Here is a 25,984-nt window from a genome sequence, read left to right on the forward strand (position 1 = left end):
ATGAGAGATAACTGTTAACAATCAGATCTACAATTTATCTTGACCATACAACATGCAAGTCTGGCTGATTCTAGATATAGCTTGTTGGAAAGGGAAATAAGACCTCGTTAAATTAGAGAATCATGTCCGGACTAAGCAGGCTGCAAGATTCAGCAACCTATGCCTGTGTAGTATATTATTCGTATATTTATCTTTATGTTTAGCAGGTTTTCAGATACATCTATACTATCCCTGCTTTATAAAAGCAAGGTAATTGTTATTGCCAAGTCATCGTTGTAAAAACAACACGTCGGGGGGGTTATATAGATGTATTCGTATATTGATTACTTCACTGTGCGCAGGGCTATTTTCAGGCTCTGTGGGCTACACTATCATTAGTGGGTATGATGGTTCTGGTTTCGTTCACTGATATTAGTAGTACTTCCTGCTTCTATCTACTGACAATTGTAAGTAGCGATAGTGAGCACTATAATGGCACAATGTCCCATTGCCAACAACTCTACTAAGCTCACGCAAAGTAAATCTCACAGCAGCCTGCACTACTAGTTCCGAGTCAGCAGTTTCCGGCACAGCCTGTAGTCCCTTTTCAGCTTGAATTCTGGACGTCAACCTCTGGTATGGCTCATTGATCACCATGGTTTAAAAGAATGATGACGCACTCAACAAGGGCGGTTTGTGCTACCGCAAGCAAACCATAGTTCAAATACTGAGATGTAGGAGGCTCGAACAAGTAGGTGCTGACGATTCGTAGTAGCTTAGTAGCCTTTGCAGAACGAACGAACGAGGGGCATTGGAATGCTGGACGGCCGCCATGGCTCTGTTTAGATCCGAAGATCACTCGATCACTCCAGCATGTATTACTATCACTCTAGCCAAATTGCATTCTACAAGCGACGATCACGCGCGCTTACCACGCAAACATATTTTCGACAAGGCAGATTTGCCACGATGCCAATTTTGGGAAATGAGACTGGCGTCTGCGCATCATATAAATTTTGACTTTGTCTCGCTTTCCAACGCCCGCCGTATTTCAATCATCGACCCTTGAAACAATCGCAGACAGTATGGGATCCAACGACCTCGCACCAAGACTCCTAACTCAATTAGTAGATCAGCAAGCAAAAAGTCAACCCGACCGCTTGTATTGTGTTCACCCAACCTCCCAAGATGCCGAGTGTGAATGGCGCCCGATCACGTACCAGCACCTGTCGTATGCCGTGGACCGTGTAGCCTGGTGGATCGAGGAGAAGCTCCAGGGGAAAGAGAGACAGGTGCTTGCGTACATCGGGACAAATGATCTGCGGTACTGTGCTTTTGCGCTCGCGTGTATGAAAACAGGCCATGTCGTAAGAAACCTTTCCACTATCATCCTGTTCTTTGCGTGGTTGTCTTTCTCTTGTTTTCACGGCGAGATAGGGTTCCCTGACTGACTCCGATACATGCCAGGCACTACTGCTTTCCACGCGTAACTCGCAGCCTGCTTTCCGCCATCTGATCTCAGAGACACGTTGTTCGGTGCTCGTGGATGGAAGTGAACGAGCTCAATTACAGAAGATCATCGATGAGGTTGATGACAATTGCTCAGATCTTGGACTTGAGCGATGGCAGATGGCACCATTCTGGGACATTTTCGCACCTTCTCCTGTCCCGGAATATCCTCACCAAGAAAGCTACAATGATGTTGAAGACTATCCAACTTTGATAATCCATAGCTCAGGGACCACGGGGATGCCCAAACCCATCACTCTGACCCACGGGTATCTGGCAACCATAGACCAGATGCAGACCCTGCCCGTGCCTCCAGGTCGGGAGCCTGCCATGAGCGCTCTGCGGAACATGGGCAAGATGCGATTTTTTCACGGGCCTATGTTTCATATCATGGGGTGGTACTGTCTAGCTGAGTGCATCTTCTACGAAACTCCTTTCCTGATGGCCCCTGATCGACCTCTCACCCCTGAGCTGTTCTCCCGCATCATGTCCGCCCCGGTTCCGCCTCGATGGGGTCTACTCAGCCCGTTTCTCCTGCAAGACCTCTGGTCTTCTGAACAAGGGCGACTGGCCTTGCTACAACTGCAAGATGTGAACTATGGCGGGGCGCCTCTCGCCAGCGCGACCGGCGATGCCATCTCTACTCAGCTCCGGCTGCAGACACTGATGGGCAGTAGCGAGACGGTGTACACGGCGACGCTTCTCTGCCAAGACCCCGCAGACTGGAACTATTTTGAATGGAATCCATTTTTCGACCATCGCATGGAGGAAGCTGGGGAGGGTCTGTGGCAGCTGGTGCTCCCTCGCCCTCCATCCCGCCGATATCACGGCGTCTTCCACAGCTTCCCGCACCTGACCGAGTATCGCACCGGCGATCTCTTCGAACCTCACCCTTCGAAGCCCAATCTTTGGCGAGCCAAGGGGCGAGCAGACGATGTCATTGTTCTCAGCAACGGCGAGAAGCTGAATCCTGTAGATGCAGAACGTCAGTTGGAAACCCACCCTCTTGTCCATCGGGCGGCCATCTTCGGTCAGGAGCGCTTTCAGGTGGCATTGATAGTAGAGCCTGAGTGGGACAGCCTGCCGGAATCCTGGACCCAGGAGTCTCTCCTACGTGACCTGGCACCCACTCTCAACGAAGCCAATGGCTTGTTGCCGGCTCATGGACAGGTCCACCGCACCCACGTTACACTTGCATTGCCCGATCGACCGTTTGCACTGACACCGAAGGGCACACTGCGCCGGCGAGAAACCAGCAAGCTTTACAAGGATGTGATCGATGCTCTATATAACCCTGCACCAGAGCCTGGCCACGCTGTCGAAGATCTGAATGCACTGCCAGACTCAAGTCGTGACGAGCTCCAGTTGTGGGTGCAACGCCTGGTGGCGAAGATATCAGGGGTCAGTGCGGTGGATCTGAACACCGACATCGTCAACTTGGGCGTCGACTCCCTGCAGGTTGTTCGACTTTCCCAGGCACTACAGGACGCTTCCAATCGAATCCGGCCGCCCCATCAACCAGCGTTCTCCTGGACCAGCGCCGCCGTTTATGAGCATGCGACCGTGCGACGACTGGCGGAAGCGCTGTACAAACAAAAAGGCCAGGGCTCTGGGGCAGATACCGCAGAGGGCCAGACACCCTCGCCTGCCAACTGGCCGCGCGAGCATATGCTGACCCGCGCGGTCTGGCAGCAGGCACAGGAGTTGCAGCTCCGTGGGAAGACCGTGCTGCTGACTGGATCCACAGGCGAGCTTGGCAGCTATCTCCTACATGAACTGCTACAGGATCCGACCGTCATGCGGATCTATTGCCTCAACCGCTCCGCGGATGCTCAAGCACGACAGCTGGTTCAGTTCCAAGAGAAGAGGCTCGCAGACGGCTGGCTCCAGGAAACCTCCCGCGTACATTTCTGGCAGGCCGACCTGAGCCAAGAGAATCTCGGTCTGACATCGGACGCGTACCGCCACTTGCGCGAGCGGGTCGACGTGGTCGTGCATAATGCGTGGATGGTGAACTTCAATCTGCCCCTTTCGAGTTTCGAGATCCAGTTGGAGGGGACACAGCGCCTGCTGGCCTTGATTGGGGGCTCGACCCGCCAGGCGGCCCTTCATTTTGTTTCGTCGATCGCCGCCGTCAGTAATTGTAGGTCGGATGCGCCGATCACCGCCAGCCATATCACCGAAACGCTGCATGACTCGTCCTTAGTCCTTAATCAAGGTTACGCGGAGTCGAAGTTTGCGGCCGAGGTTCTTTGTGACCTGTTCGCACAGGAGCGCCCGAACACGATCGCCATTCATCGAGTAGGTCAATTGGCAGGCCCATCGTATGCAGAGGCGGGCATGTGGGTTTCCCGTGACTGGTTTCCTGCCCTGATCAAGACCTCTCACACCATGGGAGAGCTGCCTGACAGCCTAGGATCGATTCCCGTGGATTGGGTTCCAATTGTGAGTTAGCTGCTGGGAAGATAGCTTAACCGAGCAAAGACTGACATGATGTCTAGGATATCGCTGCTCGAGGCATCACCCAGATCATCCTCGCACGATGTGGTGTCGACTCATTGTGTTCACCCCCGGCGCGCCGTGCAGAGGTCTATCATATCGTCAACCCGCATACCAGCCCCTGGGACTCACTGGCGCAGGTCGCGAGTCGTGCCTGCAATGCCAAGATCATCCCCCTCAGAGACTGGATCCAGAGCCTGGAACGACGGCTGTCGGACCCGAACATGGCGCAAACTACCTTGCAAGACATGCCTGCGGCATCGCTTATGGACTTCTTCGCCGCGCTAGCAAACTCTCAGGGCTGGGTACGGCCTCCTGCAGATACTAGCAATGCGCAGAAGTACAGTGCTGCCTTGCGCGGGCTGGGACCAGTAGATGGTGGCTTCATGGAAGTGTGGCTGCGACAGTGGAAGGGTTGGATACCAGCGCTGCATATCTAGAACTCGACCTTTTCGTTTTGCCTCTATGGGAGTGAAAATGTGTGAACACCTTGGGGGCCGCGGGAGTGGCTAGATCCGAGTTAAAATAAATTTCCAAGTAGTCAGCTACTGATATTGGTGGCAAACAATGTTCAACCTGTTGATTTGTTGTATATTATGACTAAAATCTCTTTCCCAGAATCATACCCTCAATCTGATGGCGCCAGTATGCAGTAAATCTTCTTGCAGGCCGAGGCCAATCATCTCTACGACAGCATCACATATTTACACAAACAAAGAAGTATGCACAGGATGCATAGCCACGAATGTCCTCCGATGTGGAGTCTCTTTAGATCCCATGTGGGCACCACACACAAGCTTTTTCATTGCATTCAAATCAAGAACCCGGTTTGGAATGGATCATCAGGATCCAACCGCACCTGACGCTCGCCTGTAATCCACGCTCTGCCCCGTATCGTCGGCAGCACCGCATCCACACCCCCGACTTTCTGCACCCCGCGTATGGTACCAACGAATTCAGTATCGATGATACTGCGGAAGGTGACTTTTCCCCCAACTTGTACCTGTCCTCGTGCATGGAGGACTGCCAGACGAGAGGAGCTTCCCGTCCCGCAGGGACTCCGATCCAGCCTCCCCGGCGTGACAATGACCGTATGCCTCACCGAAAGCCCACCATCCTGCTCAGCAAGCGGCGCACTGATAATCACATTATTGATGCCCCGGATAGCCGGGTTCTCCGGGTGCGTGGGCATACATTGCGCCAGCACCGCCGCCTTCAGCTGCTGCCCCAACTCGACCAGCCGGTCTTTCTCAGCTGTCTGAACCGGAACATTCCCCAGATCCTTCGCCTGGGCAATCACGTACCACTGGCCCCCGTATGCAATATCCACCCGAACACTTCCCACGCCCGGAATCGAGACCTCCATGTCGAGCGCGTACACAAACGCAGGCACGTTGTCGAACGAGACGGACTTGCACCGGCCCTCGGAGCACTCAGCCGTGGCCGTGACCAGGCCGGCCGCCGTGTCCAGCTTCACCTCAGTGGTGGGCTCTTGCATCGGGATCATCCCGGTCTCGAGCAGGACGGTGGTGGTGCAGATGGTGTTGGACCCGGACATGGGGACCCAGTCGCCCGGGGCCATGATCAGGAAGCCGGCGTCGGCGCGCGGGTCGCACGGCGGGAGGACGAGGTTGACGCTCATCTCGAGCCGACCCCGGGGCTCGTGGAGGATCAGCCGGCGCAGGTCGTCGTGCTCGGCCATGGAGCGCACGAGCTTGGCGTGCATCGTCGGCGCGGGGAGGTCGAGCACGCCGCCGACGATCACGTCGCCGACTTCGCCTTCGCAGTGGCAGCATACCAGGGAGATGTTGCGGCGGGATCGCATTCTTCTTTCTTTCGTCGGCGGTTGTGCTTCGCTCTGGATTGGTTGCTAAGAACAGGGCTATAGTTGAGGTAGGTATGGTAGAGATCGGTTGCTGGGCCAAATTTGAGATTGGGTATAGCAAACCTTTCTTATCAACGAACATTGGCGGAACAACTTGCATATGTCTTGGATAGCAAGCTTTATGGCGATTTAATTAGGTTCTATGACATTTCCGAGGGGTTCCGGGAGCTCTTTCCTAACCTGTTTGCTGCGCAGGGCGCTTTTGCCACGGATCCGTAAGATCACCAATTCTGGACATTGATCAGTGTCAGGGGCAAAGGGCCAGTGGGCTTATCTTTCATGTGAACTGACAGTGTGATACGATCGGCAGGACCTGTGAATGTGCATTATCTTGCCAGATCATTCCATCGATGTTGCCACCCTGCTGCGAACCTGCGGTCTATACATGGCTTGTAATTAGCCCACTATCCAGAAATCCTCACGATACTAAAATCACTATAACACATGATACTTGCAAGAAGTGACACGCACACAAAAGTATGGTACTGGTCCGAGGACCCATGAAAAGGCGGGGGGATTGGCGGGGATGAAGGCCCTGACTGAGATTGGCGTGACAGCCCGATTTTGGCAAGTGGTTCCGGCTGCTTTTCAGCCTATCGGACTCTATACCTATACAGAAGACGGCTTCAGTTGTTGGCTATGTAAATACTTCAACCATAAACCATTTTTTGCTGGGGATATCCAACGCAAAGTTCAATCGATCAATCGTTCATTCACAGTCATCCACCAAAATGCAACACGTGGGCATTATCGGCTCGGGGATCATCGGCCTTCTGTCGGCTCTGGCCCTCACCGATGCCGGCTACCAAGTGACCATCGTGGCCCGCGATCTACCGGGCGATGAGACTCAAGACTGGGCCAGTCCTTGGTGAGATTCTCTATCCCCCCAAAATTGTTCATGTCTTCTGACTGCGCTACATGCTAAACTACGACGCAACAGGGCCGGCGTATCGATCTTCCCGCACCCCGACGCAGGCGGCGAATCCCTCCAGACCGAGAACTTCAAATACTTCTGGGCATTAGCACATCGCGATCCAACGAGCGGTGTTCAAGTAAGTCAGCCACTCACTCGGAGTGCACATCCTGCTCGTGCCATGAGCTCCCCACTAACCCGTCCCTTACGATATGGCCAGGTCATAAAAGCAACGGAACACTACGACGACCGCGACGACGATTCCACCATCTGGTACAAGACGGTCGTACCGCGTTACCGTCTGATCCCAAAGGAAAAGCTGCCCGATGGAGTGAAACTCGGATTCACATACACCTCCATGACGATCAACCCCGCATACCTCCTCCCATGGATCCAAAAGCAGCTGCAGGCTCGTGGGGTGACCTTCATCCGGAAGACGCTGAGCTCGATCGAAGAAGCTAAAAAGATCACCGGAGCGAAAGTCATCGTCCACGCCTCCGGGCTGGGTGCTTACACTCTCGCCGGCGACAAGAATGTGGAGGCGATCCGCGGACAGACCATGTTCGTCAAGACGGACTTTGTCGAACAGTTGATGATGCATCAGGGCTCGCACTACACCTACGTTATTCCGCGGATGTTCACAAATGGTGCGATCATCGGAGGCGTGAGCCAGCCCGGCAATCTGGATCGGAACGTGGATACAGATCTACGTGCGGATATCCTCCAGCGGGTGAATACGATGACGAATGGCGGTCTGTTGTCGGTTGATCTGGAGAAGGATGTCCAAAAGGATATTGTCGCCTTTCGGCCTGGGAGAAAAGGGGGTTATCGGCTGGAAGTCGAGGGGGATGTCGTACATGCCTACGGGTTTGCCGGGCTGGGTTATATCTTTAGTTACGGCGTGGCGTTGAAGGTCCGGGAGCTGGTTGACTCGATTGTGTGGCAGGATGAGGTTCCAAGGAGTCGTCTTTGATATGCTTTTGTGGGCATGCTGTACCGGCCTGACGAAAAGGGGAAGCATCCACGGTTGAAATGGCTACATGAAACACATTATGCATAATTCTCACGGGAAGGAGGAGCCATAAAGAGCTCTCAATAAGTCAGACGAGGCGTATCCAGGCAGAACATAGTCCTCGTGTTACGAAAGGTAATTGGGCAAGTAAATGTAAAGCAGGGGAGCACTTGCCTATCAGGCTTCTGCCTAGAGCTTGATGGATTTGCCAACAAATCTGCTTTGCCTGCAATCAAGACTTGTCCTCTAGATAACTTCCAGGTGATATGCATCTCGATAAGAGACCGAGTTCGGGAGCAAACATGTAACTGGTTATCCACGCCGCATGGGGATGATCTCCTAGCCCCACCCTCGGCGTAAATGTGCAATGGGGACATGAAGCACTCATCATACTCTTCTTCTCCGGAAGGAGTTTCCATATTCTCTCCTTTATCGGCTTCCCCGCATCCCCATATCTCACAGGTGGGCCACACTAAGCGCAATCAAGCAATAACCGGGGATGCGCCAGGTCTAGATAATTGGTGCACCCGTAGGGGTATTGGAATGCCACTTGTCCAGAATCCATGTCTATGTTCTCTACACCTACTACCAACATTATGTCTGCCATGAAGAAACAAGAAATCTCTGACCCTGACCGGAACAGCATTGCCCCTGTGCAATCACAGATTGATGAAGCATCCAGCGAGCCAATTCAAGATGATGCTGTATTCGGTGAGATCCGTGAAGGGAATACCAACTATCGGAATGTGAGGTCTTTGAGAATTTCTTCAAGAATCAACCCATCAAACTGACACAGCCTAGGTGAGCTGGCTGGGAACCACAGCTCTCATGATTAAAACTCAAATCGGTCTGGGAGTTCTTTCGATGCCTAAAGTCTTCGATATCCTTGGAATAGTGCCCGGAATAATCCTGCTTCTAACAATCGCCGGGATGACATCTTGGTCAAACTGGATGGTGGGTGTCTTCAAACTAAGCCACCCCAGTGTTTATGGGATTGACGACGTGGGGAAAATGCTGTTTGGACGCTTTGGCTATGAACTACTCGGTGCAGCATACACTTTGTGTGAGAGCTTACTTTTCAAGATGATTTTGACCCGGGCTCTAACCTCTTGCTAGACTGGATCTTTGTTGGTGGTTCGGCTCTGTTGAGCATCTCGATTTCCCTGAACGCACTCTCTGACCACGGAGCTTGCACTGCAGTCTTCGTGGCTGTCGCTGCCATTATTGGATTGATCTTTTCCAGCATCCAAACCCTTGGTCGTATCAGCTGGTTGGCCTGGGTAGGCGCTGCATGCATCATTACTGCAGGTATGTTGAGCTGAGTCCCTCCAAATATTCATTTGAAACTAAATGATCGCCAGTCTTTATCCTCACGATCGCCGTTGGAATTCAAGGTCATGCTCCCATGACAGACGGCGTGATCCCAGCCCCAGATTACAAACTCTTTGGCAATCCGACCTTTGTCGAGGCCATGACTGCTCTCTCGACCATCTCCTTGACCTACGCGGGAACCCCGGCGTTCTTCAACATCGTCTCGGAGATGCGTGACCCGCGACACTTCACTCGAGCCCTAACCATCTGTCAAGTCACTGTCACGGTCATTTACATTGTAGTCGGAACAGTCGTGTACTACTACTGCGGATCGCATGTTGCATCACCCGCTCTAGGTTCTGCGGGGATCTTGATCAAGAAGATCAGCTACGGATTCGCTCTCCCGGGGCTGGCTGTCTCCGCCACTCTCATGCTTCATGTGAGTCTTCGCTGCCAATTCCAACATCTTGGCTGATGTTCTAACATAACTAACATTACACAAGTTACCGGCTAAACACATCTTTATCCGCATCCTTCGGGGCACCAGACACCTGACCGGCCAGACTCGGACCCACTGGATCGTGTGGCTCGGGTCCACCTTTACGGTGACCTCGGTCGCATACATCGTCGCAAGCAGCATCCCGGTCTTTAGCGATCTGGTATCACTTGTGGGGGCTCTTCTCGCCACGTCGTTATGCTTCCAACCGATGGGATGTATGTGGCTGTATGACAACTGGGGACCGGGCCGGCAGAAGAAGTCTCTGCGGTGGTGCTTGATGGTTGCCTGGTGTGTCTTTGTCATCCTGACCGGCTTCTTCTTGACGATAGGGGGAACCTACAGCTCCATAGTGAGTATCATTTCGTCTTACGAGAAGACCGAGGGGTCCTCGGCCTGGTCTTGCGCCAATAATGATAACTAAGGAACCCTGGTTACCGTTGAATATGTGTATTTGTGTATATAAGCGGGAAACTGAAAGACAGTGACTGCCTCTTGTACCTAGTTCCAGTGAGACAATCGAGTGAAGCTTTTTGAAAGTTGTTGTGCATACGTTCAACCCTTTCAGTAGAGATCCTGGTATTAGTGCTACTGTCCCCAAACCCAGTAGATGTCTTTATCATTGCTCTAAACTCGAGCCAAAAGCTCTTCTGCAGGCTTTTGTTCTCAGAAAGTGCTTTGCTTTCATAAGCTGTTAGGGTCGTCACTTGCAGACATCAACACATCTTTGGCGGTCGGAGGCTCCGGTCGGGTGCATACCAAGTACTGTGCACATATGACGTTGAGGCTCGCTTCAAAATAAGCCCTGTATGGGTATAAGTATAACAACCTCCAGGCTATAGGGAGTAGTTCACAAAATCGGAAAGACATCCTTATCAGATGATGTGTTCAGATCTACCCCAGCTTTCAGGGCCCGCTGACGCCCAACCTTCCGAATTCGGAGTTCCGCGGAACCACCTGCCAATTCAGGCGATCAACTGCAGGGGCAGCTTGGAAACATCCCCCATCGATGAATTTGTCGCCAGAAACTCGAGGTACTTAAGTGAGTACCTGTCCGAGCTTGTGTTGAATGACATCTCAATCAGAAACCTATTACTTTAAATCCTTAATTGTGCTCAGTCCTCTCTCCTCCACCTCAGAACCCATCGTCGATCCAGACCATAACCACCCACCACGATAACTACAATCAACAGCACAATGGCCGACCTCCACGGAATCATGGTGGCGCTAATCACCCCCTTCACCGACGACCAGACGGCGATCGACGCCCCGCGCCTCCAGGCCCTGATCGACCGCCTCATCAAAGCCGGCGTGCACGGCCTCGTCCCCGGCGGCAGCACCGGCGAATTCACCGCCATGACCATTGCAGAACGCAAACAACTGACCGAGCTCGTTGTCAAGTACGCCGACGGCCGCGTGCCCGTCATCGCCGGCACGGGGGCCCTCACCACGCGGGATACGCTGGAGCTCTCGCTGCACGCCGCCGAGGCTGGCGCCTCAGCGCTGATGGTGGTGCCCCCCTTCTACGACGCAGTCACCCTGACCGAACTCAAGACCCTGATGGCCGAGATCACGCAAGCGACGCAGCTGCCCATCGTCTACTACAACATCCCCTCCGCCACGGGGCTGAAACTGACGCCCGCGGAGCTGGCGAGTCTGTCGGAGGTGGGCGTGCGCTACCTGAAGGATACGTCGGGCGACGCGCCCGCCCTGACGGAGATGCTGTTCGGGCTGTCGGATCGGATCACCGCGTTCAACGGCTGGGACACGCTGACCTTCTACGGGCTGGCGGCGGGCGCGCGCGGCGGGGTCTGGGGCGCCGCCAACATCATCCCCGAGCTGGCGGTCGAGCTGTGGGAGGCGGTCGCCGTGCGCGGCGATCTGGCCCGGGGCCGCGAGCTGTGGGCCAAGGCCTGGCCCGTCTGCAAGTTCCTCGAGTCCCATAACTATGCCGCCGCCGTCAAGACGGGGCTGGAGTTGACGGGGACCCCCACCGGTGGCGTGCGCAGGCCGTTTCAAATGTTGGGGACGGAGGTGCAGGAGGAGTTCAAGGTGCTGATCCAGGGTGCTGGGGTGAAGACTGTTTAACGTATTGTTTTCAAGATAAATATATGTGCGGGTTTTGCGCAGACGTCAATGAAATGTCCAAAGATTGATGCTCGCGATGCTTTGGTTGTAGCAGGTTCAGTCCTCTGGCATGGTACGCTCAAATTCCGGATGGGGCCAACCAAAGCTGGATTGAATCTCGTCAGGTCATAGTATGCGAGAGGTATTTTGTCTCCAGGCGGAAGTGTACTGCGGAGACAGTGATCCTACCGGACGAGGTTATATGGGTTCAATTTCCAGCGGGACCTGATCCCGCAGATCACTTCTGATGACCTTATCACAGAATCAACAGACAAGTGTCGGATCTTAGCGGCGACGCTAGAAAGAATGTACAGTCCAGACGTAGCTAAAAATACCTTGGAGCCTCAACCTCGCCGTGCTTGCCGTGATAACCGGCGCCCTAGTCAGGCACCCCTGTCAATGAGTTCCACTCCAGACAATGACCTATAGGCCCAGAGTCACGTTATAATGACCATATTCATGTTCATATGATTGTGATAAGGGAGGAAAAGTATGACCCACGAGAGCAAAGAGGAGAAAGATACTGAAGCATGCCATTCAGTAGTGGGGATCGCGCGACCGTCACAAGCTCTCCGCGCACTGACCCGATTTTTGCCCCGGCCGCCACTTACTTGCTCACTTACTTGGACAGTGTTGTCTTTTCCATCCTTGTTCTAGACCTCGGCATCGCCCCATTCGGGAAGAGGGGTTCGCTTTCCACTGATTGGGTGATTTTCAAGAGCTGGTACGCGCGAATGGTGTTTGCTTTTCGGGTACCGTGCTCTCGGGAGTGAGGGGAACAGTTAGGTCAGTGGCGCCGACGCAGCGCTACTTGCGGGCTGTCTCGTGTTTGCTTGGGGGTTATAGTGGACGTTGCGGGCTGGGATCCTGGAGCTCGACACGTACGCGTGCCAGGATCATCCGCTGTCGACTGGGCTGGGAATCTTGGTAGTGTGATGATGACGGCAGCGAGGCACTGTGTCTATTTGAGGGTTGGGAAATTGCGGAAGGCGCTCCGGTATTGGCGTTGAATCCGTTCAATGTAGTGCACTACACGACTCCGGAGTCTTTTATGTAGGGATGAACTCGGGGGAGATTATGCTGAGTAAGACAACTAGGTTGCCGAGGCGATTGAATATAAGGACGGGTCTTGATTCTAACTCTTATGAGATAGAAGTGGTATGACAGAGAGAGATGTTTGTTCCGAACCGAGCCAGAGATTTCAAGGGCCCTCAGTGAAGATTCATTGCATGAAGATCATTGAAATATGTATTGTACCCGTGGAGAGACCCTTGATGTAAGGCAGGTTTCCTGATCCCAGATGATAAAGTAGGACAGGAAGAGCAGGGCAATGAGGGAACCGAGCCTCGCACGTCAGAGAAGGTCAGCATGATACTGACGGTACATAAGATATCATTGGGTAGAAGTCATCCTCCTACTTCTTCGCGTCCTGGTTCTCTGACTAGCGACGCATTAACCTGACCCGGTCGGATTGAGAATGGATCCAGCCATGCCAGGAAGTCGATGCAGTGGGATGGTCGTAGAGATCGGACTAGCACCAGATATCCTGCTGCGAGGGGCAATCTTCCTTAGCCATGCCCGCTCTAGTTCTTTCTCTTCGGCACTTTGAGATGTTGCCGTCCATGATTCGATCACTTGCAACTCTCACCGCGATCATAATGAAATTTTGTTCAGGGAGGTCCAAGAATACGTCTTTGTAACTGTGAACCTCGGAAAGATCCTTTTAAGCATAAAATCAGTGTACCAGACTCACGATAAAAGGTGTGAAATGGCTAAACATCATCTGGCCACGTAGGGTGGTGGTTCAATGCACAGTGGCAGGGCGTGTTGTCTTTCAAGTGCTGACGTGCATCGAAATGGCCCCCAAACAATTTCCTGTCCAGCGAACGGAACCTTCATGCTTGGGTCTAGCTCCTTGCATAACCAGGCTGAAGGATTTAGAAATCTCGCGTGCAGGGGTAACTGGGCCATGATGAAAGTGAAAAGCAGGTTGGACTGGCTGTTAAGAGGTAGATGCGGGAAGAAGTGGAGCGGATTACTCCCAAGGTTGCCGCTCAGGTTAGCCCGATTTTGAACACCTCATCTGTTCTCATGTCACTTCGTTCCTTCCTTCGTGGTTTGTCATGATACACCGCTGTTTGACACTGGTGAAGCGGGAGCGGAAGGGAGAGACGCAAGGGGGGAGGGAGGTCAGCTGGCAAGATTGCGGAAAAAGCGGATAAGGTGAGGGGTCGTGAGGAGAAGGGGAAACATGAGGACGGCTTGGATGACAGCTTGTTCGAATGATGACAGTATTCGCTAAAGAGTGAGATGACGGGCCTTCGAAGTGAATTCTTGATGTGGAGGAGGGGACATTTTAGGTCCGTGCCACTCGTCGGACTTAGGGTTCGGTGATGCGCGGAGATGACTGCTATTCTTGGACCGGGCTTGTGCATACGGTGGCTGAAGGGCGTCGCAGTGGATGGTTAGACATTCCCGGGAACGAGTATTTCCGTCCAGTGTTTTGACCCATCGAGCCAACAGTGGCCGCGATATTAAAAGCATCTGATATCATGCGGGGGAGGCAGCCAGCATTCCTCCTGGCTGATCCGGGGGCCGCGACTGAGATGCCGAGCTCCCGGATTGGAGAACCGAACAGCCACGACTGGGTCTGGCTGACAGGCCTTAAGCCTTTTTGGTCGCGGCTCCATGCAGCTGCATAATTGGGACTGGATCATCTGCACCGGGAAAATCAAGCATTGGACAAGAATTCCCCGCACGCGGGAGGGGCAGATGTGCAGTACTGTACATACACACCTCGCTTCCGTTAGTAGGTCAATTATGGTAACTATTCGTTAGAGTCATTCAACAAGCTCCACTACAAACTGTTCTCCTCGCTTACTGCACAACTTACGTGTGCTGCAGATTTACAACAGGTAGACATACCGTGCTTGCGTGGAAGCTACACCCAACAAGGTCCCCCTGTCTCCACGATTGTGCCGAAGAGATCAACTCTCAAACGGCTAGCCCTTATGAGCCCCTCCCAGCCTCCATCTCCTGCCTAGGTCACCTACCGACCAAAAAAAAAACCACCTTTTCTGAGAACTCATGATTACCAGTATCTCCACTTGGTAAGCAGCCGTGCGCCCAGCCAGCGGACTGCGCAATGGCTGCAGCCCTAGCCCTTCCCAACATGTCTCCGCTTCGTGAGGGGTAAGCAAAAGATTGAGCAGCGAATATACCTGGTTCAACGTCATCTCAACCAGCTGCAGCGTGAGGGGAAGGATTGCTGCGGGCCTGTGGTCTCGAGAAATGACCCCAAAATTGGGCCAGAGGTATAAATAAGAATCTGCAGGACGCGTTGCAGCGCTCCTTTCCGTTCAAACAACCATCTTCGTCTTCTCAATCTCCTCTTCCCAAACTTTTCACGCGCAGAGACACGATGAAGTCTGCATTGTTACTTTCTCTCCCTCTCGCGACGCTGTTCGCCTCGCGGATCCAAGGTGCCCCAACGAGCAACCCCCCACTGCGGGGATCGGAAGACCTGCTTGGGTATTCCTCGTCGAACACGCTCTCCGATCAGACGACGGAAGACATCACGTACACGCCGGTGGACGGACAAACCGACGACGCCGATCTCGGCGTGTACCTCGATTTTGAGGATTCGGATAGTCCGCAGCCGATCCGAGGGAACAAGGGCGCGACGGATCCAGGTCCAAGTAAGGCTTCCTCCTTTTAAGCCATTGAGAAACAGAGTTTTTAATGTGATGGCACACTTCTGCAGGAAACACCGACTACGATCGCATCAACAGTGACAAATTGGCGCCCCCTGGCACGGATGAAGGACAGACAATCAATGCGCAATGGCCCATGGGTGAGTGTTTTCCTTTGTCTGGTTAAGCTTTACCACTGACGGGTTAAACAGGACTCAGTCACAACCGGTAAGTCAGCCCACTGCGAGTACCGAAGCAATACTAATCCGATAGGCTCGGAATGAATGAATCCGGATGGGCGCGACAGGAAAATACCGTGGTGATGCCAGGAGCTACGAAAATGGCCGGAGTGGATATGCGCCTGGAGGCTGGGGCGTATCGTGAACTGCACTGGCATGTCGCGGCCGAGTGGTCGTTAGTTTTAAACGGATCATGTCGCATTGAGGTGAGCTTTGTTCTGAACTCGCTGGTTGCGAATTTCATAATACTCTCACTAACCTTGTACAGGCTGTGAACGAAAATGGACAGACCTTTGTCGATGACGTAACAGCCGGCGATGTCTGGTTTTTCCCTCCGTACGTCCCTAATTTGTCCCTACTTTGTCCCTAATTTTGCGACATGAGCTTGATAAGCTGGGCGCCCAATCAGTGACTGACCCAAATCGTGAACAGTGGAATCCCGCACTCGATCCAGGCCCTGGACTCCGGGGTCGAGTTTCTACTGGTCTTCGATGACGGTGCCTTCTCCGAGGACAACACATTCCTCGCCACCGAAGTGTTTGCCCACCAGCCTGTAGGTTTGACCCAATTATCAGCTACTTATTGACTACGGCCACTTATGCTCATTTCCTGGTCGACAGAAATCCGTCCTAGCCAAGAACTTTGACCTCCCCGTCGCCGCCTTCGACGATATCCCCGAGGACGAACTGTACATCTTCCCCGGCACGCCCGCGCCAGCCAACATCAGCGAGCAGAATGTGACCGGCACCGCGGGCGTTATCCCCCAGAGCCAAAGCTACTCCTACCATTTCTCCGAGCAGCCCGCCCACGAGGTGGAAGGCGGATCCGTCAAGATCGTCGATCCGCTGACTTTCCCCGTCGCCGACAATTTCGCCGCTGCCGTGGTCACCGTGCATCCAGGCGGCATGCGCGAGATTCACTGGCATCCGACCAGCGACGAGTGGACATTTTTCATCCAGGGCCAGGGTCGCGCGACTTTATTTACCGCACCCAGCACCGCCACTACCTTTGACTTCCGCGCCGGCGACGTGGGGTATTTCCCTCAGTCTAACAGCCATTATATCGAGAACACCGGCGATGAGGATTTGGTCTTTGTCGAGGTATTGCAGGCGGATCAATTCTCTGGTGAGTCCTTCCTTGCTCCTCGCTCGTCGAGCTGGCTCTCGCGATACTCTGCTAACCAGAAACCAGATGTGTCGCTCGGCCAATGGATCGGATCTACCCCCAAGCAGATCGTAGCGGACACGTTGCGATTGCCGCAGAGTGCTTTGGATCGGCTGAAGACGGAGAAAATGTATGTGGTTGCTGGGTCGAACGAAACCGATGCGTCGGCGCAGTAGAGTGTGGTACACAGCGTGTTCTGTAAACACTGTTCAGCTAGTACAGGTTGCTCCGCAATAAGACTTCATAGATTTGAGGGATATACTCTTGAAGCCCTTGTTTTAAATTCAATCTGGTAGTCGCAGGCGCATTGGACTTGCGGATTTCCAGTCAAAGTGTCAACCAATCTGAATTCAAGGGGTTGTGTTCTCAGCCTCACTTGCTCGTACTCTCAGACAACAGTGTCCTGGAAATGGACACTTCCATGGTTCTAATCGGAACTCGTAAGTATGCCGTCACTTCAGGCTTGAAGTACCACACGATCTCGTACGCGTTGATATCTAAATTCAGACGCGTGAGTATATTTGTGATCACGTGGTTATGGGATTTCGGAGCCGGCCTAATCGGAGGAGTAATTTTAATAAGGAGTGAACATATTCACTGATCCATGTGGTCTGATCTGGTTATCGGCGGTCTTCGTAAATCCAAAATAGCCGCTTTGAGTGTAGCGTGATATCCTGTTAATATTCGATGATTTCTGTAGCCGGTTGTCGATATCATCTCATCTCGCTTGTGTCATATATAACTTTCCCTTCTCTTCAACTCTCGTCTTGTCACGATCTCTCCTGCTTACCACGCTCATTTTCGTTTCTTTTGTCCGAAATTGTGCTACCTTTTCTGGTCTTCCTTTCTTGTATCCTAGTTGTTTCTTTCTCAACATCAAGTTATACCCATCCATACTATGATTATCTTTATCCTTCTCCTGTGTCTCTTAGCAAGTCACGCGGTCTCGCTTAACTCGTCAGACTCCGTTTACAATGTCACTGTCCATGAACGCGATCGCCCTAGCATCTCACCGCACGATTTTACATGGGTCAAGAAGTGGGCGGCGGTCGGAGACAGCTATACTGCTGGAATCGGCAGTGGTAAACTCTGGAGTGAGCGTGCCGATGACCGCAAATGTTCTCGCTACGACCAGTCCTACCCCGGTCAACTCAAGCACGTCTTTGGCCCTCAGGTAAAGCTTTTCGAGTACAAGGCCTGCAGTGGAGCTCGAACAGGACAGATCTTCGAGCAGGTCAAGAGTCTCTCCACCAATCTCGACATTGTGGTCATCAGCGCTGGAGGGAATGATCTTTGCTTGGTATGTATCTTCTCCTACCGTGCCTTACCCTTCGTAGCCGGGCAGGCAGAGGCTGAATGGCAAAGTAGGCCGACATCATCAAGACCTGCATTTTTCTACCCGTTCAGGGCGAAGACAAATGCCAGGAGGTCCTGGACTTGGCGCAGCATAACATCGACACCATCCTGAAGCCCAACATCCGCGAGATCATCGATATACTGCGGTACAAGCTCAGCTACAACGGAATGATTGTCTGGGTGCTGTACGGCCAATTCTTTAACCTTGAGAATGAGGAGTGCTCCACAAAGCATGACTGGTCTTTCCCCCGTCTTGGGGTTGTTGGTGGATTGCCGCTGACGGTGGAGCGCCGGCGCAAGTTCAACCAGCTCGTCATCAACATCAACAAGGCCATCAGAGAGACGATTCTGGGCGTTCGTAGCCATGTGTACCAGAATCCCTACATCCGCATCGCTGATTGGGACGCTTTTGTGGGCTACGGCATGAAAGGACAGTTCTGTGTCCCTGGCACGACGGGCGAGTATCCCGATCCCAGGCAGCCGTACCTGCATTTCTTCAAACCAAACACCGCGGTCGACGGACATCAAGAACTGCGCAAGAGGGAAGTGGAAGCTATGGTGGATCTGCATTTCGATGACACCCCTGGTCTGCTGGCCGGCGAATTGCGTCCCATGCTGGGAATCAACACCACCAACGCCACCACCAACCTGACCGATCTTGCCCCTATCGAAGCCGAGCTGATTGAGCGCAGTCTGCTCCTCAACCCCCGCGACCCGTCTCCCCCCAACTGCCCGGCCGACAGCGGCTCCATCAACGTCGGCCTCCCCGACGGCTGGGGCAAGTTCTTCCACCCGAACGAGTTCGGCCACAAGACCATCGCGTCCTTCGTGCTCAGCGAGATCGTCGCCCAGCGCGCGGTGATCATGCAGGCCGCGAACCCGATGTGCCAGGCCGCGGACAACATCTTCAAATGCTGGCAGCCGGAGGGCCGCAAAGACTACGCCTCGGCGGACCTGATGAACGCCAACTACAAGACCTTCTGCAAGGAGTTCCAGCCGCCGACCAGCTCGCACGAGCGCGAGTGGAGCTCGGAGCGCTGGTTTAACGAGCAGACGCCCGACACGCACTGGTTCCGCCTGACCCTGCGCAACGGGGCGAAGTTCGACGAGCACCAGTGCCTCGAGAGCTTCGACCGGGTCATCAACTCGTGCGACGGCAACGACCCGGAGCACAACCCCATGAACTGGAAGTTCGGCGGCCGCTGGGTGCGCGGCAACTACATCTACGAGGTCAACGTGATGAACTCGTTCAAGCGGCCCTGGCCCGTCATCCGCGCGGTCGACGGCAGCTGCCGCAGCAAGTACCGCGGGCTCTGGGAGTCGTACTGGATCCGGGGCCGCGGCTGGTCCACGGGCGACTTCGGTCAACGCTCCTTGCTGCCCAGCGCCAAAACCTGTGTCGGGGGCGGCGTCACGGCGTGGGACCTCAAGTATCTGAATGCTGCGGAGGAGAAGGATGGCATGGAGTGGGAGGCCTTCTTCCGCACTCCGGTGTTCTGCAACCCCAGGTGCTTTGGCAATAACGATGGGCAGTTTGCGTCCGGGGGGTTCACTCATGGGTGCTAGTGTGAAGGACTTTGAAAGCTATGCATTGCATGTACGGTACAGGCATGTGTATGTGCATTTGCATGTGTTTACTGTTCTACGGTCTTGATCTACTTTTTTTACCTTGGACTGTTTCTTGAAATAAATTAGAATACCTCGCGTTAACTAAATCGCATTTCTCATTTTAATCAAACTAGCAAACACAATATCACTTGATTCCACAGTCACTCCCAGAGTAATCTCCCAGCAAACTTCCTCCAGATTACAACAAATCACTCACATCTAAATCCCCCGCACGACGAAAGGATACTCACCCCATAAGCGCCTGCTGCTGATCATGATGCTTTTTCTTCCACCCCAACACATCATCCACATCCTCAGTGCCCCACTCGGGAATCAACAACGAATACAGCTCCGCCATATCCCAGAACTGGGCCTTCTTCTTTCCCATCGCCGACCCCAACGCCTCGATCTGCATCCCATCCGCATCCAGATCCACCGCCCACACCATCGTGCCCCCCAGACACCGGCGATTCGCCAGCTCCAGCTTGAGCTTCAGTGTTTCCGTATCATCGTAACTCACCCACTGATCTTGATCCCACGTGAGCACCTTGACGGCATCCTCCTTGTAAAATGTAACATGGGTCCCCGTGGCGTTGGCGCTGAGCACCTTCTGAATCTCCGTGTTGGACAGCACGCCGGAAGTGGTCGTGCATTCGCCGGGGCGGCCTCCGGTCGTGAATTGGCAGCCTGGCGCCGAGCATTGGGGGTCTTTCATCGTGAAGCTGCGGCCGTAGAAGCCCAGGCCCAGGTTCACGCGGGCGGGGTTGATGTTGTTGCGCCAGAGGAGCTCGAGGGAGCGGTTGATCTCCGTGAGGTTGGTGTGCGCGTAGGCTTTGTAGGGGTCGTCGTGGTTGGTTTTGTCCCAGGTTCCGTCTTGTGGCATGGACATGGTCAGTGTAGTTGATAGGAAGAATTGGGATGAGAGAGGAGAGGAACGGGCTCACGAATGTCATAGGTCATCATGTTGAGGAAGTCCACGTGGGGTTCGAGATTGATGATGTCGAAGCCGCGGAGATACCAGTAGGATGCGGGCTATGGATGTTCGCGAGGAGGTTGGTTAGTTGAAGGTGTTTTCATCGCATGATCTCGGAATGTTGAAGATCAAAATATGGAAGCAACGCACCAGAGTAATCGAGATGCCGTATTTTCTCCCCGACTGGTTCAGACGCTCCCGGAGTCGCTTCAGCAGCGTCACGAAATTGACGAAGTCTGCTGGGCGACCGCCGTGATCCTCTGACACCGGATACTCCCAGTCCAAGTCCACCCCATCAAATTCGTTGGTCTGCAGGAAGCTGAGGAGCGACTCGAAGAATGCGTCTTGGGCAATTTGTGAGGCCGCCAGGTCAGAGAAGGTGAATTGAGTCGGACTGGGATCGTTCATGGCCCAGCCCCCAATGGCGATCCACACCTGCAAGCTCGATTGCTTGCGCTTCAGGCCTGTCACTGCCTTGTACAGTGATGCTGTATTGTTGTTCATCGGGGCGATCCGAAAAGTCCGAGGGTCGATGTACGCGAAGGCGAAGTTCAGATGCGTGTAGTAGCCGAGAGGGATCTGCTCTGGCGTCATTTCTTTGTTGATTCGGATTAGCCGTGATGTCCAGAACTGTAAGATGATAAGAAACAAAGTCTTTAGAGCACATACTTCCGCATGCATGCTCCAGATTCCAACCTTCATAGTATCCGATAGTCCGTTCATGGGCACTCTTTCCATTGCACTCAGGCGAGAGCACCTTGGCGTCCCCACAGAAACTGGATGTGGTTCCTAATGATAGAGCAACGAGTGTCAGGATAGTAGTCTTGCTTGATCAGTGAGTACAATCACAAAGGTAAACTTACCACAGAATCCGAACTTGCTGCAGCAGACATTGAGAGGGCAGTGTGAGGCAACCGACCATTCGCGTCCCCAGCCTGGGTCACATTCGCTCTTGCGGTCACAGTCTGCACTGCATGCTTTTCCACAGAAGTCTGAGCCATAGCCGCAGTTGCCGGTGCCAGTGGCTTTGTCTCTGAGTGACTCCAGGTTAGCCAGAAACCGTTAAGCTTGCGAACCGTTGAGCTTACAGTGGACCGCAACATCTGATCTTGCACCTCTTGGTCTTCGAACAGGTGTATTCATCGTCAACACTAGCAGGGGCTCGACGAAGGAACTCTCCATGGTTGATCGAATATGCTGTTACTGCTTCAAACTGCCAGACCAGCAGTGCAAGCAGTAATAAAATGACCTTTGGTGTAGCCATGATGGTTTGTAGTAACATGGGTGGAGGTCAGTAAGGGTAAACGAGATAAGAGGTTTTTGTATATTGTGGGGGTCGGAGATAATGAGATTATATATGGTAGTCTACATAAGAGTTACTGATGTTCACACATTCACTTATGCATGGCCACATTAGAGATAAAATCACTTCTGGCTTCTTATTACGTGATATAAGAAGCCCCCTAATCTCTCTTCTATCTTTCTTCGTCTTTTTCATTTTTTTCTTTATTCTCTATCTTCTCCTCAACCTGTGTGTGGTCGCACCTTCCATCACCATCTGTGACAACCAAAATCAAGACAAGGTTAGTTATTATCCGGAGGGGTTCTATTGATACTGACATGTCAACTCTAGACTTCTACAAGTACCATGGTCCTCTTCTCTCTCTTCCAGCAGAGACTGCTGTTTCTGCTGTTGACATTCATTTCGCTGAGCTCTTTGGTTCACGCGTGGGCACAACTCAGTCCATGGAGCAATCATAACCGACTCTGGCCCAACGGGAAGATTTCTATCTGCTTTCAGTCTGCCGCAACCGAGCGCAAGTTTAAACCTCTGCTCAATGCCGCCATGGGACTGTGGTATGCTGCGGGCCTGCCCGAGAGCTTCAAGTTGCACCCAACCTCAGAGGTCATCTGCAAAAATGGGATCTACGATGTCTTGACGGTCCATGACACCCCTAGCATGTTTGTCACTAACGTTGGCATGCCCCCGGAGGTGCCGAACCCGGGAGAAAAGCTCGAACCTTACGCTATGTACCTTTCTACTCCATCAGGCTGGGGCGAAGCCCTCATCATTGGGTCCATTGCTCACGAACTCGGGCATGCATTCGGGCTCATACACGAGCACCAAGATCCCGCTCTATGGAGGGTAACTGATCAAGGGCCCTGGATCTTTGAATTCCACTGTAGAAACCTGGCAGACTTTGAAGAGAAGACGAAGGGGAAAACTGAGGCAGAGATCTGGGGACCTGAAGGTCTGTGTGTGAATTCCAAAACTGCCGCACGGGCTGGATTCAGTGCATTGAATTTTCTGCCCTATCCAAGGGACATCATCGGACCACGTGAGCTTTGGCCACACATCGACGACGTCGATTGGGATTCGATCATGCTATACTCGTCTACCACCGGCGGAACACTAAACAAGGGCCCTGTTTTGACTACGTACGACGGCAAAGTCTGGAAGGCGAACACCGTACCTTCTGCTGGAGATGTGGCTGGATTGGTAGAGATGTATAACTCGCCGTTTGCCAACAACTGGGAGCCCTTTTGGCTTGATCCAAGAAGCCCTCATTTCGAATTGTTTCAGCAATACAGCTCATGTGGCGTGAAGGATTGATTCCGAGAAAGTCTTGGGAGTGTTCCAAGCTTTAGGCTGGCAGAAGGGGCAGAATTGTGGGATACTTGGAGGTGATCGTGTTTTGATATCCGTTATTTGTTTAGTTGTGAATCTTGAACCAAGAGAGTCTGTGAAGATGCGTTAGAAATGCGATTGGTTGTAAACCGGGCATCCGAGGAACCGCACGAAGTGAATGTAGAAATCATCTCCTAGTCAAGATCCTTTCCCTTCTTGGTTCCTTCTTTTCCGGCTATATAATTTCTCTTATCATCATCCTCTCTTATTTTCTCTTCCTCTTCCTTCCTCTCTTCTCTCCACCTTTCTTCTCTACCCCAACTTCCTCCCTCCCTTGCCATCCTCCCTCTTGTCTTGTCTTTCACCTTTCCATCCTCTTATTGCGAATCCTTTCGTTTACCGTCATCTATCTTCGGATAAGGCGAGATCTGTTCAAGATGACGTCCTTTCATCTCCTGCTGGCATTTCTGCTGGCTCTTGTGGCAGGTAGTAAGGCCACTATGACCCCACCGGCCAACACCACGAGCCTCTCCACTGGATCCACCTACAGTGCGCGCGTGCCTATCACTTCAGACATCATGCCGACTATGCCTCTTACCCCTAGCTCGATTGATACTGCCGGGCCTCCGAGCAAGACACAGCCAGGCCAACCGGGTTCATGCAATCGTTGGTACCGTGTCAAGCCGGGCGACTCTTGCCAAATAATCTCGGAGCGTTCTGGTGCCTCCCTTTCCCTAGATCAGCTGTAAGTCCTGCTTGCCACAATTTAGCGACTGCGCTAACAAACACAGATTGGCTTGGAATCCTGAACTGAAAAAAGACTGCGAGCATCCTCTGATCGACTACTGGGTCTGCGTGGGAATTCCAGGCGGCTCTGGTATGACTCTGGTCTATCCCACTGGCTCGTCAAACGTTTCCATTCCTCCATACGCGTCCTGGACTCCGACCCCAACTCGAAACATTACCTTCGAGCCAGTTGTCCCTGCCCCGACGCAAGCTGCTCTAGTCTCGAGCTGTCAGTCCTTCTACAAGGCTGCTCCGGTATGTACTTCACCTCTCCTTTCATCAAGATATGAGTCTGATTCAAGCAGAATGATACGTGCGATAACATTCTACTCAAACACGGTCTATTGAATAAGAAGCTTCTTCATCAGTGGAATCCAGCTCTCAAGGATGACTGTTCCGGTCTGAGGCCCGGGTATTACTACTGCATCGCTGCCTATGACAACCTCCCACTTCCTCCCCATGTTACCACTCCGCCCCATCCAACGCCGCAGGGCACAGCGAAGAATTGCACCGCCTGGTACCAGGCTGACAAGGGAGATACTTGCAGCTTGATTGTGACTATGTTTGGCACATTCTCGCGAGAGCAGTTCTTGTCTTGGAATCCTAATCTTGGAAGGGAGTGTCTTAAACTTACCGTATGTTTGCCCCCCACCGTCGCGATTAATCCACTCCAGACCTCTTCTCTTCGACCTTTCTTGATATTTGCGTGTTCCACCCTTCTTACAGTTAGACTGACACGTTGCTTAAACCTAGCCTGGATATTATTACTGTGTTGGTGATGCATCCACCCCCTCAACTCGCACTGCCAAACTTCCTGCACCAACCGATTTCCCCACCACCTATCCTCATCAGCCTCGAGTAACCTGTGATTGTAACAAGTGGTGGCTAGTCGGGCCGTGAGTAAACTATATCTTCCTTGCCTTTTCCATGAAAAGAAGATTCGTTTCTCGCATCCCAGTCTTCCGCCGACGCTAACAAACTATCGCCTATAGGACCGATACATGCCTTCTGATCACTCTGGCCAACGAAATCTCCGTCAAGGACTTCTATACCTGGAATCCTGATGTTGTGGGCCCGAACAAAATGTGCGAATACCTGCCTGCAGGGTTTGAGATGTGTGTGGGAGTCGCTGCCTCTGCCCCAAGCAGTAAACCCACCCCTTCTCCATCTAGCACTCGGATTGCCAGCAGCAGTGCTCCGCCAGCGAGTACTCCACATGTGTCTGGATCTACGCACTGTTCTGGCTCGGTGACTTTCATTGTCACTTCTAGTCATACCTCTACCCCCGCTCCGACAACGGCCACAACGACCTCGTGTCACGGAACTGGTTCTATCACATCTGTCCCAGTTCCAGGCTCGAGTTCTTCTACCGATGCGTCGGGCCACTGCAGTCACTCCAGCTGCGGCTCTATTACTTCTGTTACGGTTCCAAGTGCGAATCACACGACAACAGTGAGCGGCCACTGCAGTCACTCCAGCTGCGGCTCTGTGATTTCCACTCCTATCGCTGATCACACTGTGATCATCACCACCCACTGTGGACATGAACCAGGCTCCGGTTGCAGCACTGTCACAATCACAAGCTACTGCACTGACAGCCCAAGTTCAAGAACTGACTTTATGCCTATTACTACCATCCACCCCCTCATCCCGATTCCCGACCATACCACTACGGTCACCTACTGTCCTCACAACTCATCGGGCTCAAACTGTATCCCAGTTCCTTCCACCAGTTACAGCCCTCGTACCGTGACCCACACAGTTACCACTCGTTGTTGAGGACAAGTTCGATTGTTTCTAATCGAA

The 25,984-nt window shown here is 52.9% G+C and overlaps 10 protein-coding genes across 10 annotated transcripts; 8 read left to right on the forward strand and 2 right to left on the reverse strand.

Moving 5' to 3' along the window:
• Window positions 1-1,064: 1,064 nt before the first annotated feature.
• Window positions 1,065-4,427, forward strand: BO66DRAFT_460895 (NRPS-like enzyme; the record flags this gene model as incomplete). The annotated part of the gene is made up of 3 exons (XM_025652321.1): window positions 1,065-1,346; window positions 1,447-3,933; window positions 3,990-4,427. 3 exons carry the CDS (start codon window positions 1,065-1,067, stop codon window positions 4,425-4,427), a joined length of 3,207 nt encoding a protein of 1,068 aa, XP_025499735.1.
• A 371-nt stretch (window positions 4,428-4,798) lies between these two features.
• On the reverse strand, window positions 4,799-5,812 carry BO66DRAFT_460897 (proline racemase family protein; the record flags this gene model as incomplete). Its single annotated transcript, XM_025652322.1, has 1 exon — window positions 4,799-5,812. The coding sequence occupies one exon, from the start codon at window positions 5,810-5,812 to the stop codon at window positions 4,799-4,801; it is 1,014 nt and encodes a 337-aa protein (XP_025499736.1).
• Window positions 5,813-6,603: 791 nt separating this feature from the next.
• On the forward strand, window positions 6,604-7,758 carry BO66DRAFT_442609 (FAD-dependent oxidoreductase; the record flags this gene model as incomplete). The annotated part of the gene is made up of 3 exons (XM_025651442.1): window positions 6,604-6,740; window positions 6,813-6,924; window positions 7,006-7,758. 3 exons carry the CDS (start codon window positions 6,604-6,606, stop codon window positions 7,756-7,758), a joined length of 1,002 nt encoding a protein of 333 aa, XP_025499737.1.
• A 635-nt stretch (window positions 7,759-8,393) lies between these two features.
• Window positions 8,394-10,028, forward strand: BO66DRAFT_442610 (amino acid transporter; the record flags this gene model as incomplete). Its single annotated transcript, XM_025651443.1, has 5 exons — window positions 8,394-8,543; window positions 8,599-8,860; window positions 8,914-9,105; window positions 9,159-9,547; window positions 9,612-10,028. 5 exons carry the CDS (start codon window positions 8,394-8,396, stop codon window positions 10,026-10,028), a joined length of 1,410 nt encoding a protein of 469 aa, XP_025499738.1.
• Window positions 10,029-10,612: 584 nt separating this feature from the next.
• Window positions 10,613-11,975, forward strand: BO66DRAFT_474653 (dihydrodipicolinate synthase family protein). Its single transcript, XM_025653159.1, has one exon. The coding sequence runs from the start codon at window positions 10,802-10,804 to the stop codon at window positions 11,690-11,692; it is 891 nt and encodes a 296-aa protein (XP_025499739.1). The 5' UTR covers window positions 10,613-10,801; the 3' UTR covers window positions 11,693-11,975.
• Window positions 11,976-15,152: 3,177 nt separating this feature from the next.
• On the forward strand, window positions 15,153-17,115 carry BO66DRAFT_474654 (putative oxalate decarboxylase; the record flags this gene model as incomplete). The annotated part of the gene is made up of 8 exons (XM_025653160.1): window positions 15,153-15,429; window positions 15,495-15,584; window positions 15,636-15,651; window positions 15,697-15,868; window positions 15,931-15,998; window positions 16,095-16,215; window positions 16,283-16,787; window positions 16,854-17,115. The coding sequence occupies 8 exons, from the start codon at window positions 15,153-15,155 to the stop codon at window positions 17,000-17,002; spliced, it is 1,398 nt and encodes a 465-aa protein (XP_025499740.1). The 3' UTR covers window positions 17,003-17,115.
• Window positions 17,116-17,557: 442 nt separating this feature from the next.
• BO66DRAFT_395040 (SGNH/GDSL hydrolase family protein) lies at window positions 17,558-19,925 on the forward strand. Its single transcript, XM_025648132.1, has 2 exons — window positions 17,558-18,126; window positions 18,195-19,925. The coding sequence occupies exons 1-2, from the start codon at window positions 17,725-17,727 to the stop codon at window positions 19,746-19,748; spliced, it is 1,956 nt and encodes a 651-aa protein (XP_025499741.1). The 5' UTR covers window positions 17,558-17,724; the 3' UTR covers window positions 19,749-19,925.
• A 112-nt stretch (window positions 19,926-20,037) lies between these two features.
• On the reverse strand, window positions 20,038-22,027 carry BO66DRAFT_460916 (glycoside hydrolase; the record flags this gene model as incomplete). The annotated part of the gene is made up of 6 exons (XM_025652323.1): window positions 20,038-20,663; window positions 20,735-20,822; window positions 20,914-21,359; window positions 21,433-21,552; window positions 21,627-21,796; window positions 21,852-22,027. 6 exons carry the CDS (start codon window positions 22,025-22,027, stop codon window positions 20,038-20,040), a joined length of 1,626 nt encoding a protein of 541 aa, XP_025499742.1.
• A 384-nt stretch (window positions 22,028-22,411) lies between these two features.
• BO66DRAFT_332797 (uncharacterized protein) lies at window positions 22,412-23,377 on the forward strand (the record flags this gene model as incomplete). Its single annotated transcript, XM_025644151.1, has 1 exon — window positions 22,412-23,377. One exon carries the CDS (start codon window positions 22,412-22,414, stop codon window positions 23,375-23,377), a length of 966 nt encoding a protein of 321 aa, XP_025499743.1.
• Window positions 23,378-23,892: 515 nt separating this feature from the next.
• Window positions 23,893-25,689, forward strand: BO66DRAFT_442616 (LysM peptidoglycan-binding domain-containing protein; the record flags this gene model as incomplete). The annotated part of the gene is made up of 6 exons (XM_025651444.1): window positions 23,893-24,137; window positions 24,184-24,433; window positions 24,484-24,813; window positions 24,932-25,074; window positions 25,171-25,396; window positions 25,450-25,689. The coding sequence occupies 6 exons, from the start codon at window positions 23,893-23,895 to the stop codon at window positions 25,687-25,689; spliced, it is 1,434 nt and encodes a 477-aa protein (XP_025499744.1).
• Between the last annotated feature and the right edge of the window lie 295 nt (window positions 25,690-25,984).

This window comes from Aspergillus aculeatinus, assembly GCF_003184765.1.
Source record: "Aspergillus aculeatinus CBS 121060 unplaced genomic scaffold BO66scaffold_56, whole genome shotgun sequence".
NCBI classification, from domain to species: Eukaryota; Fungi; Ascomycota; class Eurotiomycetes; order Eurotiales; family Aspergillaceae; genus Aspergillus; species Aspergillus aculeatinus.

Coding starts and splice junctions, on each gene's coding strand:
- BO66DRAFT_395040 (XM_025648132.1), top strand. CDS start 17,725: ATGATTATCTTTATCCTTCTCCTGTGTCTCTTAGCAAGTCACGCGGTC. Junction 18,127..18,194: donor GAGGGAATGATCTTTGCTTG/GTATGTATCTTC, acceptor ATGGCAAAGTAG/GCCGACATCATCAAGACCTG.
- BO66DRAFT_474653 (XM_025653159.1), top strand. CDS start 10,802: ATGGCCGACCTCCACGGAATCATGGTGGCGCTAATCACCCCCTTCACC.